The sequence below is a fragment of the Rhinoderma darwinii genome, chromosome 4 (genome assembly GCF_050947455.1).
Source record: "Rhinoderma darwinii isolate aRhiDar2 chromosome 4, aRhiDar2.hap1, whole genome shotgun sequence".
Taxonomy (NCBI): domain Eukaryota; kingdom Metazoa; phylum Chordata; class Amphibia; order Anura; family Rhinodermatidae; genus Rhinoderma; species Rhinoderma darwinii.
The window spans coordinates 200,637,690-200,652,166 of record NC_134690.1 but is presented as its reverse complement, the minus strand read 5'-3'; the positions used below and the strand labels follow the sequence as shown (position 1 = coordinate 200,652,166).

General features: G+C 40.7%; 1 protein-coding gene and 1 pseudogene across 1 annotated transcript in view; both read right to left on the bottom strand.

Moving 5' to 3' along the window:
- LOC142759653 (dynein axonemal heavy chain 5-like) overlaps positions 1 to 14,477 on the bottom strand; it is a 466,211-nt gene that overhangs the window by 257,341 nt on the left and 194,393 nt on the right. Inside the window, 7 exon segments of the mRNA XM_075862058.1 lie at positions 1,296 to 1,495; positions 4,057 to 4,149; positions 4,522 to 4,779; positions 5,648 to 5,744; positions 7,737 to 7,846; positions 12,588 to 12,719; positions 13,745 to 13,858. Of these exon segments, the coding sequence (XP_075718173.1) occupies positions 1,296 to 1,495; positions 4,057 to 4,149; positions 4,522 to 4,779; positions 5,648 to 5,744; positions 7,737 to 7,846; positions 12,588 to 12,719; positions 13,745 to 13,858 (1,004 nt within the window).
- LOC142646514 (5S ribosomal RNA) lies at positions 6,953 to 7,071 on the bottom strand (annotated as a pseudogene).

Here is a 14,477-nt window from a genome sequence, read left to right as displayed (position 1 = left end):
ACTCAAAATGTAATCTTGTAATTACTTGAAAGTATATTAAGTCAAAGTGTATGGTACTGTCTACCAATATCCTACCACTTTATACACTTATAAATATTATGTTTTCTGTAGCCCTACCATGTTTAAACAAACATACTCACGTAGAACATGTATATTATATATGATAGTTATTGCACCAATTATACAATATTTTATATAGAGTTAGTATTGCATCTGTATTTCCAAGTGTATTATATCAACTAGTGAAAATGAACAGTAAGGCCTCATGCCCACTTCAGTGTTTTTCTTCAGGGTGCTAGCCATTTTTCTTACGGCTAGCACCCTGACCCATTCATTTCAATGGGGCCATGCACGCTTCAGTTTTTTGGACGGTCCCATTTCTCCGTTCCGATCCAAAGTAGAGCATGTCCTACTTTGGTCCGAGATTCCGTGACCGTGAGACCCATGCAAGACAAAGGGACCGTCAAAAAAACTGAAGGTACACGGAAGGCATCCGTGTGCCATCCGTGTGTGACGGAGCCGTTGCCTAGCAACGGCCGGGAGGGCAGAAATACATTACAAATATATTACACTAATTGGCAGCCACTTGTCTCTATCAATCACTGATAGAGAAAAGAGGCTGCTGATTAAAAATAAAATAAAAAGCAGTTCATACGTACCCGGTCGTTGTCTTGGTGACAAGTTCCTCTTCTTCCTCCAGTCCGACCTTCCTTTCTGACGCAGCAGCCTGTGATTGGCTGCAGAGGCCGCTGCAGCCTGTGATTGGCTGCAGAGGCAGTCACGTGGGATGAAGCGTCACCCCTGGAGGCCGGCCTTCTGACGTCATCCTAACGTACGTGACCGCCACTACAGCCTGTGATTGGCGGCAGCGGTGACATGGATGAAACGTCATCCCTGGAGGCCGGACAGGAGGAAAGTAAGTATGAACTTATTATTTATTTATTTTTTATTTCATTTAAATTGTATTTTCCGAGCGCCGAGCATGGTACTGTCCAGGGTGCTGAAAGAGTTACCGCCGATCAGTGCAGCCCATTAACTCCTTCAGCACCCTGGACAGTACCATGCTCGGCACTCGGAAACGGAAACACGGAGTGCACATGGGAGTGCACACGGCCGCTAAAACGGGCACACGGATCCGTCAAAAACGGTCGTGAAAACGGTGTCTGAAGTGTGCACGAGGCCTAATTAGAATATAAGAATCAAGAAGTAGCACAGTGGCTAACACAGGAAAGTGTTTATTTTCTGTCCACATGTATTTATTAAAAAGTACAATCTCTAAGAATAATATACGGAACCTCAAATGATGCTGAAGATACTTGACATCATAGGGACGGCTAAGCACAGATACCAAAGCCAAATCTGACAGGAAGTAGAAGCGAGGGAAAGTCTGTCTCATTTTTCCAAGGTAAGAATTTAAAACACAAAAACAGATCTCAAGCTCCTGGTAGAAGTGTCTCAGAAGAACCTCTTTGGGGACATCTCCTGTACAGCAGCACTATGTAAAGAATATTGAAGATATGTGTTCAATTAAATTCATGTCTATGTGTTTAGCTTTGACATAAAATGAAAAATTCTACTTTGAAGCCAATTTAAATATTTTACCAGAGAATTTAATTTCATCAATTTCCTTTATATACATCTACAACTGAATCGACATCTGAAATGCCTTTATGCAGGAGCATTGGGTATTAGAGCAAGGTAGCCACCAATAATGCAAATTCACCAGAACTATACTGTCCTGACAGACATCACAAGGTCTACATTCAGAGAAAAGGGAAAGAAAGAACCCCTATTATGTTCTTTAGATTGTCAGTTCTTGCCCAGGTGTACCCCACCAATATATATCATGAGGTTATAGGTATGGGGAAAGAGGAAGAGTCGCAAGACTGTTGTATATTAGGTCGCATTCAATTAGTGTAAAAATTGATACCGACAATTTGATAGGGAAAGAAAATCCAATGCAATGTCCCGTTTAAATTGCACTAGCAAAATATCTTTATTAATACTGTTTATTTTTTTTCAAATTTTTTTTTTTTTACTCGTTTATTGTGTATGGAATAATTCGCTGCAGTTATATCTCACATCGCAGGACCGAGATCGTAGCCAAGACCTAGATACAGCTGAGCAGCTGCAGCGATATCCCACAATATCGCTGCCACGAGATTTCCTCCTCGGCAGCGAGACCAGAACTGCAACACAAACCTATTATGGCTAAGTCTCAGCAGTGATATCTCACCGCATCACTGCACTGAGACTATCTCCCCGGCAGCGAGTCTAGGAGTGAAGCCACAAGTACGTCTAGAGTTGCTAGTAACTAGCGGCTAGTGTTTAGGATATAGATGACTGTGACGTCATCAAAGCTCGCCGTTCAGACAGTGTGAGCGAGTGGTATCAACGTCGTTCCTCGTTCGCATTTGCAACAGCTAAAGGCAATTTTACAGGTAGGACTCGATAATTCTACACTATTTCTCTCCCTCTATTTTCTTTCCCTATTTACAGAGTCGGTATATTCTACGATCTCGGTCCTGTGATGTAAGATATAACTGCAGCGAATTATTCCATCAAAACGTCTATATGACCCATGAATAAAGGTCAATTTAGGCGATTTTAATGTGGACTTGGTGAATAAAAATAAAAACACAAATACACTATTCTAGCTCTCAGAGCACTCCCTCCTTAGTCCTGGTGATACGGACACAACCTTCTATATAGGAGGGTGTCTCAATTCATTGGAAATTGAAATATACAATATAGTAATACTATTAAAATACTATATAAAATATACACAAAAAATAAGTAAAGACAGGTTAAAAAAAAATGTGAAAAAAATAAATATTAATAAAGATATTTTGCTAGTGCAATTTAAACGGGACATTGCATTGGTTTTTCTTTCCCTATTAAATTGTCGGTATCAATTTTTACACTAATTGAAGGCGACCTAATATACAACAGTCTTGCCCCTCTTCCTCTTTCCCTATACCTATAACCTCAGTCACTACATTCAGAGAATATAGGTTAAGGGGCACCTATGTTCTAATTGTATAGGGAGAGCAGCTGTAAGGAATTCAAATTACCAGAATTACTTAGGCCTCATGCACACTTCCATTACCGTTTTCACGGCTGTTTCTCATGGATCCGTGTGTCCGTTATGGTATCCGTGTGGTTTCCGTGTGTACTCCGTGTCCGTTCCGTGTTTCCATTTCAAACGGACGTTGTGCTTCCGTGTTTCCGTTAAAAAAACGGAAGGTATTGAATTTTATTTGAACTTGTCACATGTCCCAGTCTGTGAACTTTGGCACACCCTGCCGTTGCTAGGGCAACGGATCCATCAAAAACTAACAGTACACGGAAGCCTTCCGGGTGCCATCCATTTTTTTGACGGACCCATTGACATCTTTGGGTCTCACGGTCACGGAATCGCTGACAAAAGTAGGACATGCTCTACTTTTGACGGAACGGAACAACGGATCCTTCAAAATAACGAAAGTGCGCATGGGCCCATTGAAATGAATGGGTCAGGGTGCTGTCAGTGACAAAAACGGATAGCACCCTGAAGGAAAAAACTGAAGTGGGCATGAGGCCTAAATATGTTGGCATGGTTTTTCTCACCCAACAATGCATGCCAACCTCTGATTTACATTTTGCCAGTAGACGTATAATGAAGGGCGAAGGGAAGGTATGAAATGATTTACAGTGATTTAAAATATATTCTATCTAGGGGAATTGGAACCTATAAGCTATCATTGCTTGCATTACAAAAATGGTTACATTATTATGTTTAAAAATAGAATTTACCAGTATTTACACATAAATGAATGTTACGGTAAATTGGATTTATATGGATTATCAAATCATTGTACGTAGACAAACTGGCTCGTTTGATTCATAGCTAACACTATTAACTGAATATTGTCCATTTTAATTGAAATAAGCTTTTTTTTATTTCCTCTAGATTTAACATAAAAAGAGTGAGTGGAAAATCAACATGTATTTAGTGATGAAGTATATAACAAATTATATAATTTTTTCCTACAAAAGCATTAAATTTATTTTCACCTGAAGGACGTTTTTTGTCTTGTATGCCGATACCATCATAAAAGTCCATCGTCTGTTAACTCTTGAAAATCTTTTTGCATCCCGAGGTAGTTCCTGATTATTGAGAATAGAAGAAAAATGCAAGGGTAGATTCACATGCAGCACAATTGTTGAATTTTCTGCAACTGTCTAATTCATCTGAATGGGGCTTACAGAAATCCATGTACATGCTGCAGAACCAACCCATTTTAGATTTGTGGAATGGATTTTTCAATTGCAGAAATTTCTGCAACAAATCTTCCATGTGTGAAGATACCCTAAAAGCATCCACAATTGAAATATGAAAAACATGTCTTAAGATTACTATAGATTACCTAAAAAATTTTTGGAAAAACAAAAGTGAGATTGCGGTTTTAATATTAATGTAATAATAAAGAATAATGTACTCTAAAGAAAATATAATTTATGATAAAACATATACATTACCTGGACAATAGTAGGATTATTGTACACTTCCTCGAGATGTTGCCATAGCTCCTGTACATCGATCCAGAGTTCCAAAACATCACCCACACGTTTTAGCTTTTCTGCCCAAGTAGTTGCTTCCTCTCTAAGAGGATCGATTTCCTTTGAGGTGAGCATCTTTGCAAGAAGTACTTGGGCATCTTCTAAATCTTCCAGTAAAATTAAGGACTCATCTTTTACCAATAATACTTTGTTTTTGTAAGGTTTGAAGTTCAGGACCTACAAATATCATAACAAGATCACTTTCGCTGACATAAAAACATACTTTTACTAAGAATTGTCAGATAGATAGATAGATAGATAGCTAGATAGATAGATAGATAGATAGATAGATAGATAGATAGATAGATAGATAGATAGATAGATAGATAGATAGATAGATAGATAGATAGGTAGTCCACCGTCCAGCAGCACCAGCTTTAAAGATATAGATGGGTGCACGCCCTTGGTACCCGATCACAGTTCCATATCCAGTAAACATCCAATAATAGGCAACACTCCAATGTCAAGGTGAAAAAAAGGTAGCTTTAATAGCCCTCGTGCGACGTTTCGGCTCTGTACAAGGAGACTTGAGAAAGGCTCCTTGCACAGAGCCGAAACGTCGCATGAGGGTTATTAAAGCTACCTTTTTTCACCTTGACATTGGAGTGTTGCCTATTATTGGATGTTTACTAGCTAGACAGACAGACAGACAGACAGAGATAGATAGATAGATAGATAGATAGATAGATAGATAGATAGATAGATAGATAGATAGATAGATAGATAGATAGATAGATAGATAGATAGATAGATAGATAGATAGATAGATAGATAGATAGATAGATAGATACTATTAATACTAATGTGTCTATATTTTACGTTAGACATTTCTTTCAAGTGTGGCAGGAAACTATAGATAGAAGACTTCCCACCCAAATGTCAGAAACGTCTCTGATTTGGTTTACAATGGATTACAATGACAACATTTCTGACAGTTCAGTGCTGTCAGTAGTAGACCCAGAAGATTGCCAGAAAAGCACCAGCTAGGTTGTGGAAAGTCAGTTGTTCTGGTGAAATCCTGTTTAATTTAAATGTTCAAAAATACCTGCTCAATCCATTCTTCTTCCACCTTTCTCAATTTAATTTCTAGATCCATTTCCTTCTTTGCTGCATTTGCTATTGAAATTAACTGCTTCTGAAACCTTCATAGAGGACAATGAATATATAAATGCATTTTAAAAGGAGAAAAAATGGCAAATAAATACTTCATGATTTTAATATTCTTTTACTTAAGAAATCACATGCAATTACCTTAAATTTCATAGTCACATTTAATGGTTCTTATACTGCATGTTAGTGAAATATAATATTTGCACTTCTTGGCATTTGCAAATGACTTGTGGGTACTGGGCATACATATGTAATACAAATGAAAGGGCTTTACCCATGCCGCAATCCGAATGCTAGGAAACATCCAGGTAGTCTAGTCAATAAATGGCCTAATATGGTACAATGCTATGATAAGCTACTGCTACTGCTTTTCTGAAGAAAAAAAATGATCCCCCCATATGTAACAATCAGAGAACAAGTATGCTCTCTGATTGATAAGGTACCCCTCCCCCTGGGGTCATCTACAGCCACAAAGGGACAGGAAGAGGATCAGAGACCCTCCTCCTCTTCCTGTATGCTGCCAACGCGTCTCCCTCTTCTTCTCCACACAGGGTGAAATAGGAGCTGCTAATATACGCAGCTCTAGATATGACCCATCCTGGGTTATAGCCGTTAGTTTCAAGATACGTCTTTGGCTATTGAAGTGCCTTCCTGCCAGGATGTGTGACATGCATCATAAGTAGGGAAATGGTTAACGGATACGTCATGAACTCTCACGACCCTTTTAAATGACGTGTCCATTAAACGGATAGGATTATAGTCTATGGGTGCCGGATGCCACTGTTAGTCATTCTTCACCCATAGGCTATAATGGCATCCGTTTGAAGTAAGCGTCATGAAAAGCTATTGAAAATCCCAAGAAATATACGTTAAATGGATGCCTGTGTTGTATGCCATACAATGGTATATGTGACCCATAGGCTCCGATGTAAAAAAAAAACGTACACCGCATGGTATGTTTTTTTGTGTCATCCCACAGGATTGAATAATGCAATCTACTGCACTATTACAAATCAAAATAGCAAAAGAAAGAAGGTATACTAACGTATACCAGCTTGATTGAGGCCAAAAGCACACTCTTGGCCTCCGTTGAGCTAATGAAGCTATATGGACATGTTCAGCATGTATATCGACACAGAGCCTTACTCAGTGAATTTGAGGTCACATGACAGACCAGTCAGCTGTCTGTATGAAGGGAAAGCAACTATTTTTTTTATTTTTATTTTATTTTATTTTTTTAAGTCAACCGCACCACGGATTCCCAGACAGTCTCCCACACTGGTACTAGTGAGGCCTTAAGCTGTGTAATTTCTGCGATCTGACGGGAGCAGGAACATTCAGCTTAGAACGGCCATTGACAAAGTAACTATTTTTAAAGAGCAATACAATTCCTGCTGCACTTGTTTTGGCTTTAAAGTTGTGAAAGATGATAAGTTTCCCAGTACTAGGGATCTCATTCTCATATATCTAAATTTAACAGCTGGGGAGGTAAACTAAAGATTCCAACTTAAAATAGAAAGCATATATCTAAAAGAATAAAATCCTGTGCCTGAGTTACTGATCTTCAATTAGCAGCATGTGAAGCTATAGAAAAATAGGAAATAATTTAATGTATGTATGTATGTGCAGTACTTTAATGGCAGTGTATTTCACACTAGTTTCGCTGTAAAAGCCTAATGGGAGCCTTACTTTCCTCATAGAGGCAACATTTTTAGCACATGACTATGACAATTAAATTAGACCATTTCCATCTCTTATGTGAACATTTCAGTGATGTTTATCTATCTCACAATACTTTATTTTGAAGATATGTTCAGTCTCCTTCTCTAGCATGTTCTGTATAACAGTATGCTCAAAAACAAGTAAAATGCACCTCATAGTCTGTCATATTGAAAACCATAGTTATACAGAAGGCCTAATCTCGGATTATGTTATTTACAAGGGGAATTACTTCCAACATTTATAAATATCAAAAGCAGAAGATGTCTGGTTATTCAGAATGCTTGACATACTGTTCCACATACTTTAATAGTCCAATATCCAGAAGGTGGAACACTTTAAAGACATTAGCTTCAAGTGGGAATGAGCTTCCTGTTACAGACATGACTTGAAGCCAGTGACGATTCCGAATTTCCTAAAAAATAAATTTTCATGTCAATCACAGTTAAATAAAAAGAATGTGAAATATGCATATACTCTTTTACATCATTACAATTATACATGTTCATAGATGCTACTAGTCTATAAAAAGATGACATACATCCCTAACAATAGCCTCCATCTAAATCAGGGGTCTCAAACATGCGGCCCGTGCGATCCCTCCAAAACTGGAATCCCCAGCCAAAGCGCTGCCGACGCACTGGAGTCGGATTCCTCTGCTGTAGATAGCGCCCCACACACCCCACCCTGTTGACAGCGCTACAGACCCCCTCCATTTAGGTAGCTCCATTGGGGCTCCCTCCTCGACCCGAATCTCTGACCAGAGCAATGCCGGAGATTCTGGTCAGAGATTTCTCTCCTAGAGGTAGCCCCTGACGTCACTGTCCACATATGCACCGTGATAACAGGGTTCCTTCAGCAGAGGAATTCCTGGCCAGAGCGTCGGCAATGCTCTGGTCGGAGATTGTGGTCGAGGAGGGAGATACAATGGAGCTACCTAAATGGAGGGGGTGTGTAGCGCTGTCAACAGGGTGGTGTGTGTGGGGCGCTATCTACAGCAAAGCAATCCCAGGCCAGTGCGTCAGCAATGCTTTGGCTGGGGATTTCACTCCTATAAGTGGGATGTGGTACTATCTATACGGTTTGTGTGTCTGTTTGGCATTATATACAAAGGGGTGTGTGTGACAACATCTACAAAGGGGTGTGTGTGGCAGTATCTACGGTGGGCACTGTGGCAGTATCTACAGAGGGCACTGTGGCAGTATCTAAAAAGGGGCTGCCTAATATTGACATTCTTGTGTCTGCCAAACGCTGCCAACTGAGCATCCAGACTGCATTTAGCGACACTTAAACTGGAAAACTGGATTGTTAAAATAAGCATGTGGAGTAAACTGGAGTAAATTTCTGGTATGTTTAAAACTAGCGGTATTATTATAGTAATATAGTATTATTATACTAGCTCAAATAACTAATTGATTAACAATAATTTTGTATTGTATCAAGTTTGAAAGTAATGCGGCCCATTTACCCGCCCATGTTTGAGACCCCTAAATAAATTATGGACAGAAGAAAGCTGAATAAGACCATGGCCTCTTTAGCGCTTTAGTAAATCTACTTATCATGTTTGACACTTTTCTTCAGGTGCATTTAAGTCCCAATGAAGTCTATGAGAAGTCAGTCAGGCTTAGTTTTGAGTTCTACAAACTGAAAGTGCATGGCACTTTTGTTTTAGCATTCAGTGAGGATCCCAACGAGGACCTTTGCCATTTGAAACGCCTGACATGTCAGAAGTTTAATCGCGCCCTACCCCAATGGCACCCTAGGTGGCCTCCTACTCCGTCTACCTCTTCCCCCACCCCTGCAACTGACCAGTTAGGTCTTATAAACATCACAGATGGGGTCCCCTGCTTGAGAATGTACTTTATTTGCCAGAGGGGAGAACTGCTGAAAGCTTATTACAGGAGGGTTTCAGAACTGGACCCATGGTGGTCAGCTGACTGCCTATAGAAGAGTTGTCCAGCTAAGAATTCCAGTAAGAATTTCGAATTTTGGGTTAAGATGGGTTAAGATTTCTCTAGTGCCCCTTAGGCACATAAAAATCAACATGTCTAAATCTATTTAGTCCTTGCATCTGAAGTTAGGTGAAGTTCTAGAAGCCTCATAAGCATTATATTATTGCTGGATTCCAAAGACAAATATGTACCGTCTATGAGCAACTTTAATTAACATGTGTGGAACATATCTTCTTTTTAATAATGTCTACCCAAAATATCAACAACTCATGCTAATAATAATAGATCACAACACTGCATGATGACCGTACTATCTACATAACACTGTCTCAATGTTCTATGTAGGGAAGTCACTTATTCATTCCTCCATAGTAAAGAAGACTTCTACTGGATATACATGAATGGCACGATTCATTTATTGTTCTCTTACACATATAGAAATATATATAGTTTGTAAAATATCTATATGTATTTTCCTTTTATTTCAGATAAGAGAAAGATTTGACATCTGATGTGCAGGGGAAAGATGACTCATTCATCGTAACTATTGGTGGGACATCTAAACCTGTATGTCCAGCTCAAGTATAACTAGAACCAAATATATTTTGTTTAAAGAATGGTGCATCGTGCCTTACAAGTAAATAGATGACACAATATATCTCCAGCTTTATACAACTTTTTAAAAAAACAAACATCGTATGTTCTATGTAGAGAAGTCACTTCTTCATTCTTCCAAAGTAAAGAAGACTTCTACTGGATATACATGAATGGCATGATTCATTTATTGTTCTCTTAGGGTGCGTTCACATAAATCAGTTGTATCAGCATAAGTTTTTTTGTCTCTCAAGTGATTACAACTTATACAAAAACTGATGCAAAAATGTAGCAGTTGCCATCAGGCTTTTTCACGATTTTTACTACAAAACCATCAGCTGTCATCAGTTGTCGTTAATTGTCATCAGGTTTTACCATCCGTTTTTAACATCAGTTTTACAATGGTCCACAAAATGGTAGTCTAGGCTCTGAAAATGTGCCCATGTATATAGTGCTACACACCCCCTGTAGATAATACCGCAGTGCCCCCCCTGTATATAGTGCCACACACGCCCTGTAGCTAATGCCACAGTGCCCTGTATATAAAGTGCCACACAACTGTAGATAATGCTGCAGTGATCTCTTTAGATAGTACCACACCACACCCTGTATATAGTGCCACACACCCCCCTGTATATAGTGTCACACATGCCCCAGTAGATACTGCCGCAGTGCCCTCTGTATATAATGCCACAGTACCCCCTGTAGATGTCACACAGCCCCCTGTAGATAGCGCCACACAGCGTCCCCTGTAGATGGCACCACACACATGCCCCTGTAGATAATGTCACACAGGCCCCCTGTAGATAGTGCCACACAGCACCCCCTGTAGATGGCGCCACACAGCGCCACATGTACATTGTGCCACATAGCACCCCATGTAGATTGTGCCACATAGTGCCCTCCTGTAGATAGCGCCACCCTCACTGTATTTAGTGCTATCCCCCTTCCCCTTTAGATAGCGCCACTGAAGCAGCCCCTAGCAGAGGAATCCCCGGCCAGAGCATTGCCGACGCTGTGGCCATTGATCCCCTCTCGGAGGACCTCCTGACGCCACTGTCCATATATTGACAGTGATGTCAGGGGTTACTCCCTGAACGGAATCCCCGGCCACAGCATTACCGATGCTGTGTCCGGGGATTCCGTCATGGAGGACCCCCTGGTGCCACTGTCCATATATGGACAGTTAGACAGAATAGACGAGGAGACAGCACTTCCAACATATGCCAGCTTTTTAATCACGGGTGATTAAAAAGCTGACATATGTTGGAAGTGCTGTCTCCTCGTCTATTCTGTCTATCTGATATTAGGGACCGCGGATCCTGTCCTATTGAGGCGTGCACCCACTTGTGGTCCAGTGCTGTGGTAATTTTCTGCTTTGCATATATGGACAGTGACATCAGTGGCTACTCCTTGAGCAGAATCCCCGTTGCCGACACTGGCCAGGTATTCCAGTTCAAGAGAAACCCCTGACGTCAATGTCCATATCTGGACAGTAACCTCAGGGGTTTCCTCTAGGAGCGGAATCCCTGGCCAGATCATCGGCAACGAGGATTCCGCTCAATCAGTAGCCACAGACATCACTGTCCATATATGGACAGTGATTTCAAGGGCTTCCCCGAGCACAGTGCCTAAAGTAGCGCTGTGCTCGGGGAATTCTCGGCGAGCGGAGGAGCTCCCTCTGCTCCTCCGCTCTGAACTCTTTCTGAAGCAGGGACCTGATCGTTCCCTGCTTCAGTATTAAATTCAACTGTGTCTGCATCCTGAGGACGCAAACACAGTTGACAGCGGACATACCCCTGGCCACACGGTGCAGTGGGACACCGCCCTGAATCTCGGACTGTCTCGCTAAATCCAGAGGGTAGTCATCAGGCGGAGGGGAATCCCCGGCAATGCTATGACCGGGGATTCCGCTCCTAGCCCACATCCACCGTCCTGCTCGGTGCTGCCGGAAGGTGGATGCGGCAGCAGCCGGCGTTCATCCGGCCACAATTAGAATAGATAGGATACGGCGCCGGACCTCCCTGGGTGCCGGAACCAAAAACGTTGCAGGTACCGGACCTCCCTCTGCGCCTGAACAGATACCATAGAAAGCTATGGGATCTGCTCTAGCATCAGTTTGCCTCCGGCTTTTCTTCAACACGCCGGAGATAAACTGCAGTGGACACCAGACATATGTGAACGGCCCCTTACACATATAGAAATATATATAGTTTGTAAAATATCTATATGTATTTTCCTTTTATTTCAGATAAGGCAAGGATTGGACATCTGCTGTGCAGGGGAAAGATGACTCATTCATCGTAACTATTGGTGGAACATCTAACCCTGTATGACCTGCACAAGTATAACTAGAAGCAAATATATTTTGTTTAAAGAATGGTGCATCGTGCCTTACAAGCAAATAGATGACACAATATACACCCAGCTTTATACAACTTTAAAAAAAAAAAAACATTGTATGCCACTTTGTCTCACTGATCACATACACTGACCTATTAAGGTGTAAAAGTTTAATTAAAATGCAGCTAAGATCATGGTCAGGAAACTAAGTAAATGCAAAAAACTGTTTAGCATTAAAGCTAGGACTCTGTATTATAGCTAGATTACCTTAGATTTTAATTCATGTAGAATAGGGAAGACATCTTCATAAAATTTGACCTCACGAGCAATTTCATTGTATGCATCCCAGTCCTTCAGTTTATCATTCCAAATCTGGCACTCAGAAGAGTATTGTTCAATCTTTAGAGGAAACGGATAAAGAGAAACACGAATAAAGAAACATGTACAAGAACGGAATTTCAAAGAAGTCTGGATAAAAATATTTTTCTTTTTTCAATTACTATTGATTTTTTATGTAACACAGCTACAGATGTTGAACAAGAGGGGAGGGGTAGATAAAGGAAATTGACGTCACATATGGACAGTGAAGTCAGGGACTTCTCCTGGAGTGGAAACATCGGCCACAGTGCCGGGGATTCTGCTTCAGAAGTCCCTGACATCACTGTGTCCATATATGGGCAGTGAAGTCAGGGACATCTCCTGGAGTGTAAATCCCCAATCCCCGGCCACAGAATTGGGGATTCCGCTCCTACAGGGAGCAAAAAAATATCCTCCTCCTCCTCACATGCACTTCGCACGGTGAGGAGGAGAGAGCGAGCGACGGAAGACACGGCCATCACTCGGAACACATTCAAGTGATGGCCGTGTATTACCCGGCCCTATAGACTTCAATGGGAGCCGGGCGGCCGGGAGAATGGCCGAAATTAGGGCATGTCCCATTTTTTGACGGCCCGGTTTCCCGAAAAATTTGTCGTGTGAACAGCCCCATTTGGGGTCTATTGTTCCTACTGAGGCCGTGTGACGGCTGTTTTTTGAACGTCCGTCACATGGCCGGGAAACCCTGTCGTGTGATTAGAGCCTTAGTCACACATTGCAGTGGAATTGGAATTATAATAATAACCATGACTCAATTGCAATATGTAAATAAGGCCTTAAGAAATAAAAATGGGGGCCCGGCATTTGTCTGACCTTGCTGGATGCGGATCATGAATGACGTTAATTTAATTAATCTCCTTACATAATAGTTTTGTCCATGGTAATTATTCTACCTATATTTTTCTCTTTTATGAGTCCTGCAGTTTAGCCTGGTTTTGATAATATATTAACAAAACTATGATCATAATTTGAATACACAAAACTATTGATATTCTTTTCTTTACATGAGACAGAAGTGGAACACTGTAACATGCAGCATGTAAGCGTACCTCCTGGTTATTTATTTTAAGGTCCACATCTGCCCAAAGTGTCTTCCGGAACCGCTGGTCAAACTCAATGAACTTCTGAAACAGGATATACAGTGTTCCCAGTAGCTGCAAATCCTAAAGACAGAAATTTGAATTTGTGGGCACATACACAATAAATATAAATGCATTGGTAAACTATTATTTTATGATATGTAAAAACAAAAAAATGGAATAGAAATTATCCTGACGATAGGCTGCTTAAAGAGGCTCTGTCACCAGATTATAAGTGCCCTATCTCCTACATAATCTGATTGGCGCTGTAATGTAGATAACAGCAGTGGTTTTTATTTTGAAAAACGATCATTTTTGAGCAAGTTATGAGCTAGTTTAGATTTATGCTAATGAGTTTCTCAATGGACAACTGGGCGTGTTTTTACTTTTTACCAACTGGGTGTTGTACAGAGGAGTGTATGACGCTGACCAATCAGTGACTAATCAGCGTCCTGCACTTCTCATTGTTCCAGCCCAGCATGATCCACATCACAGTGTGATTGTGCAGTGAAACAAGTAAACACGCCCAGTTGCTAAAAACACAATACACGCCCAGTTGGAAATAAGAGAAAACATGCCCAGTTGTCCATTAGAAAGGCTCATTTGCATAAATATAAAATTTCTCATAACTTAGCCAAAAATAATCGTTTAAAAAAAAAACAAAAAAAACTTTACTGTTATCTACATTGCAGCGCCGATCACA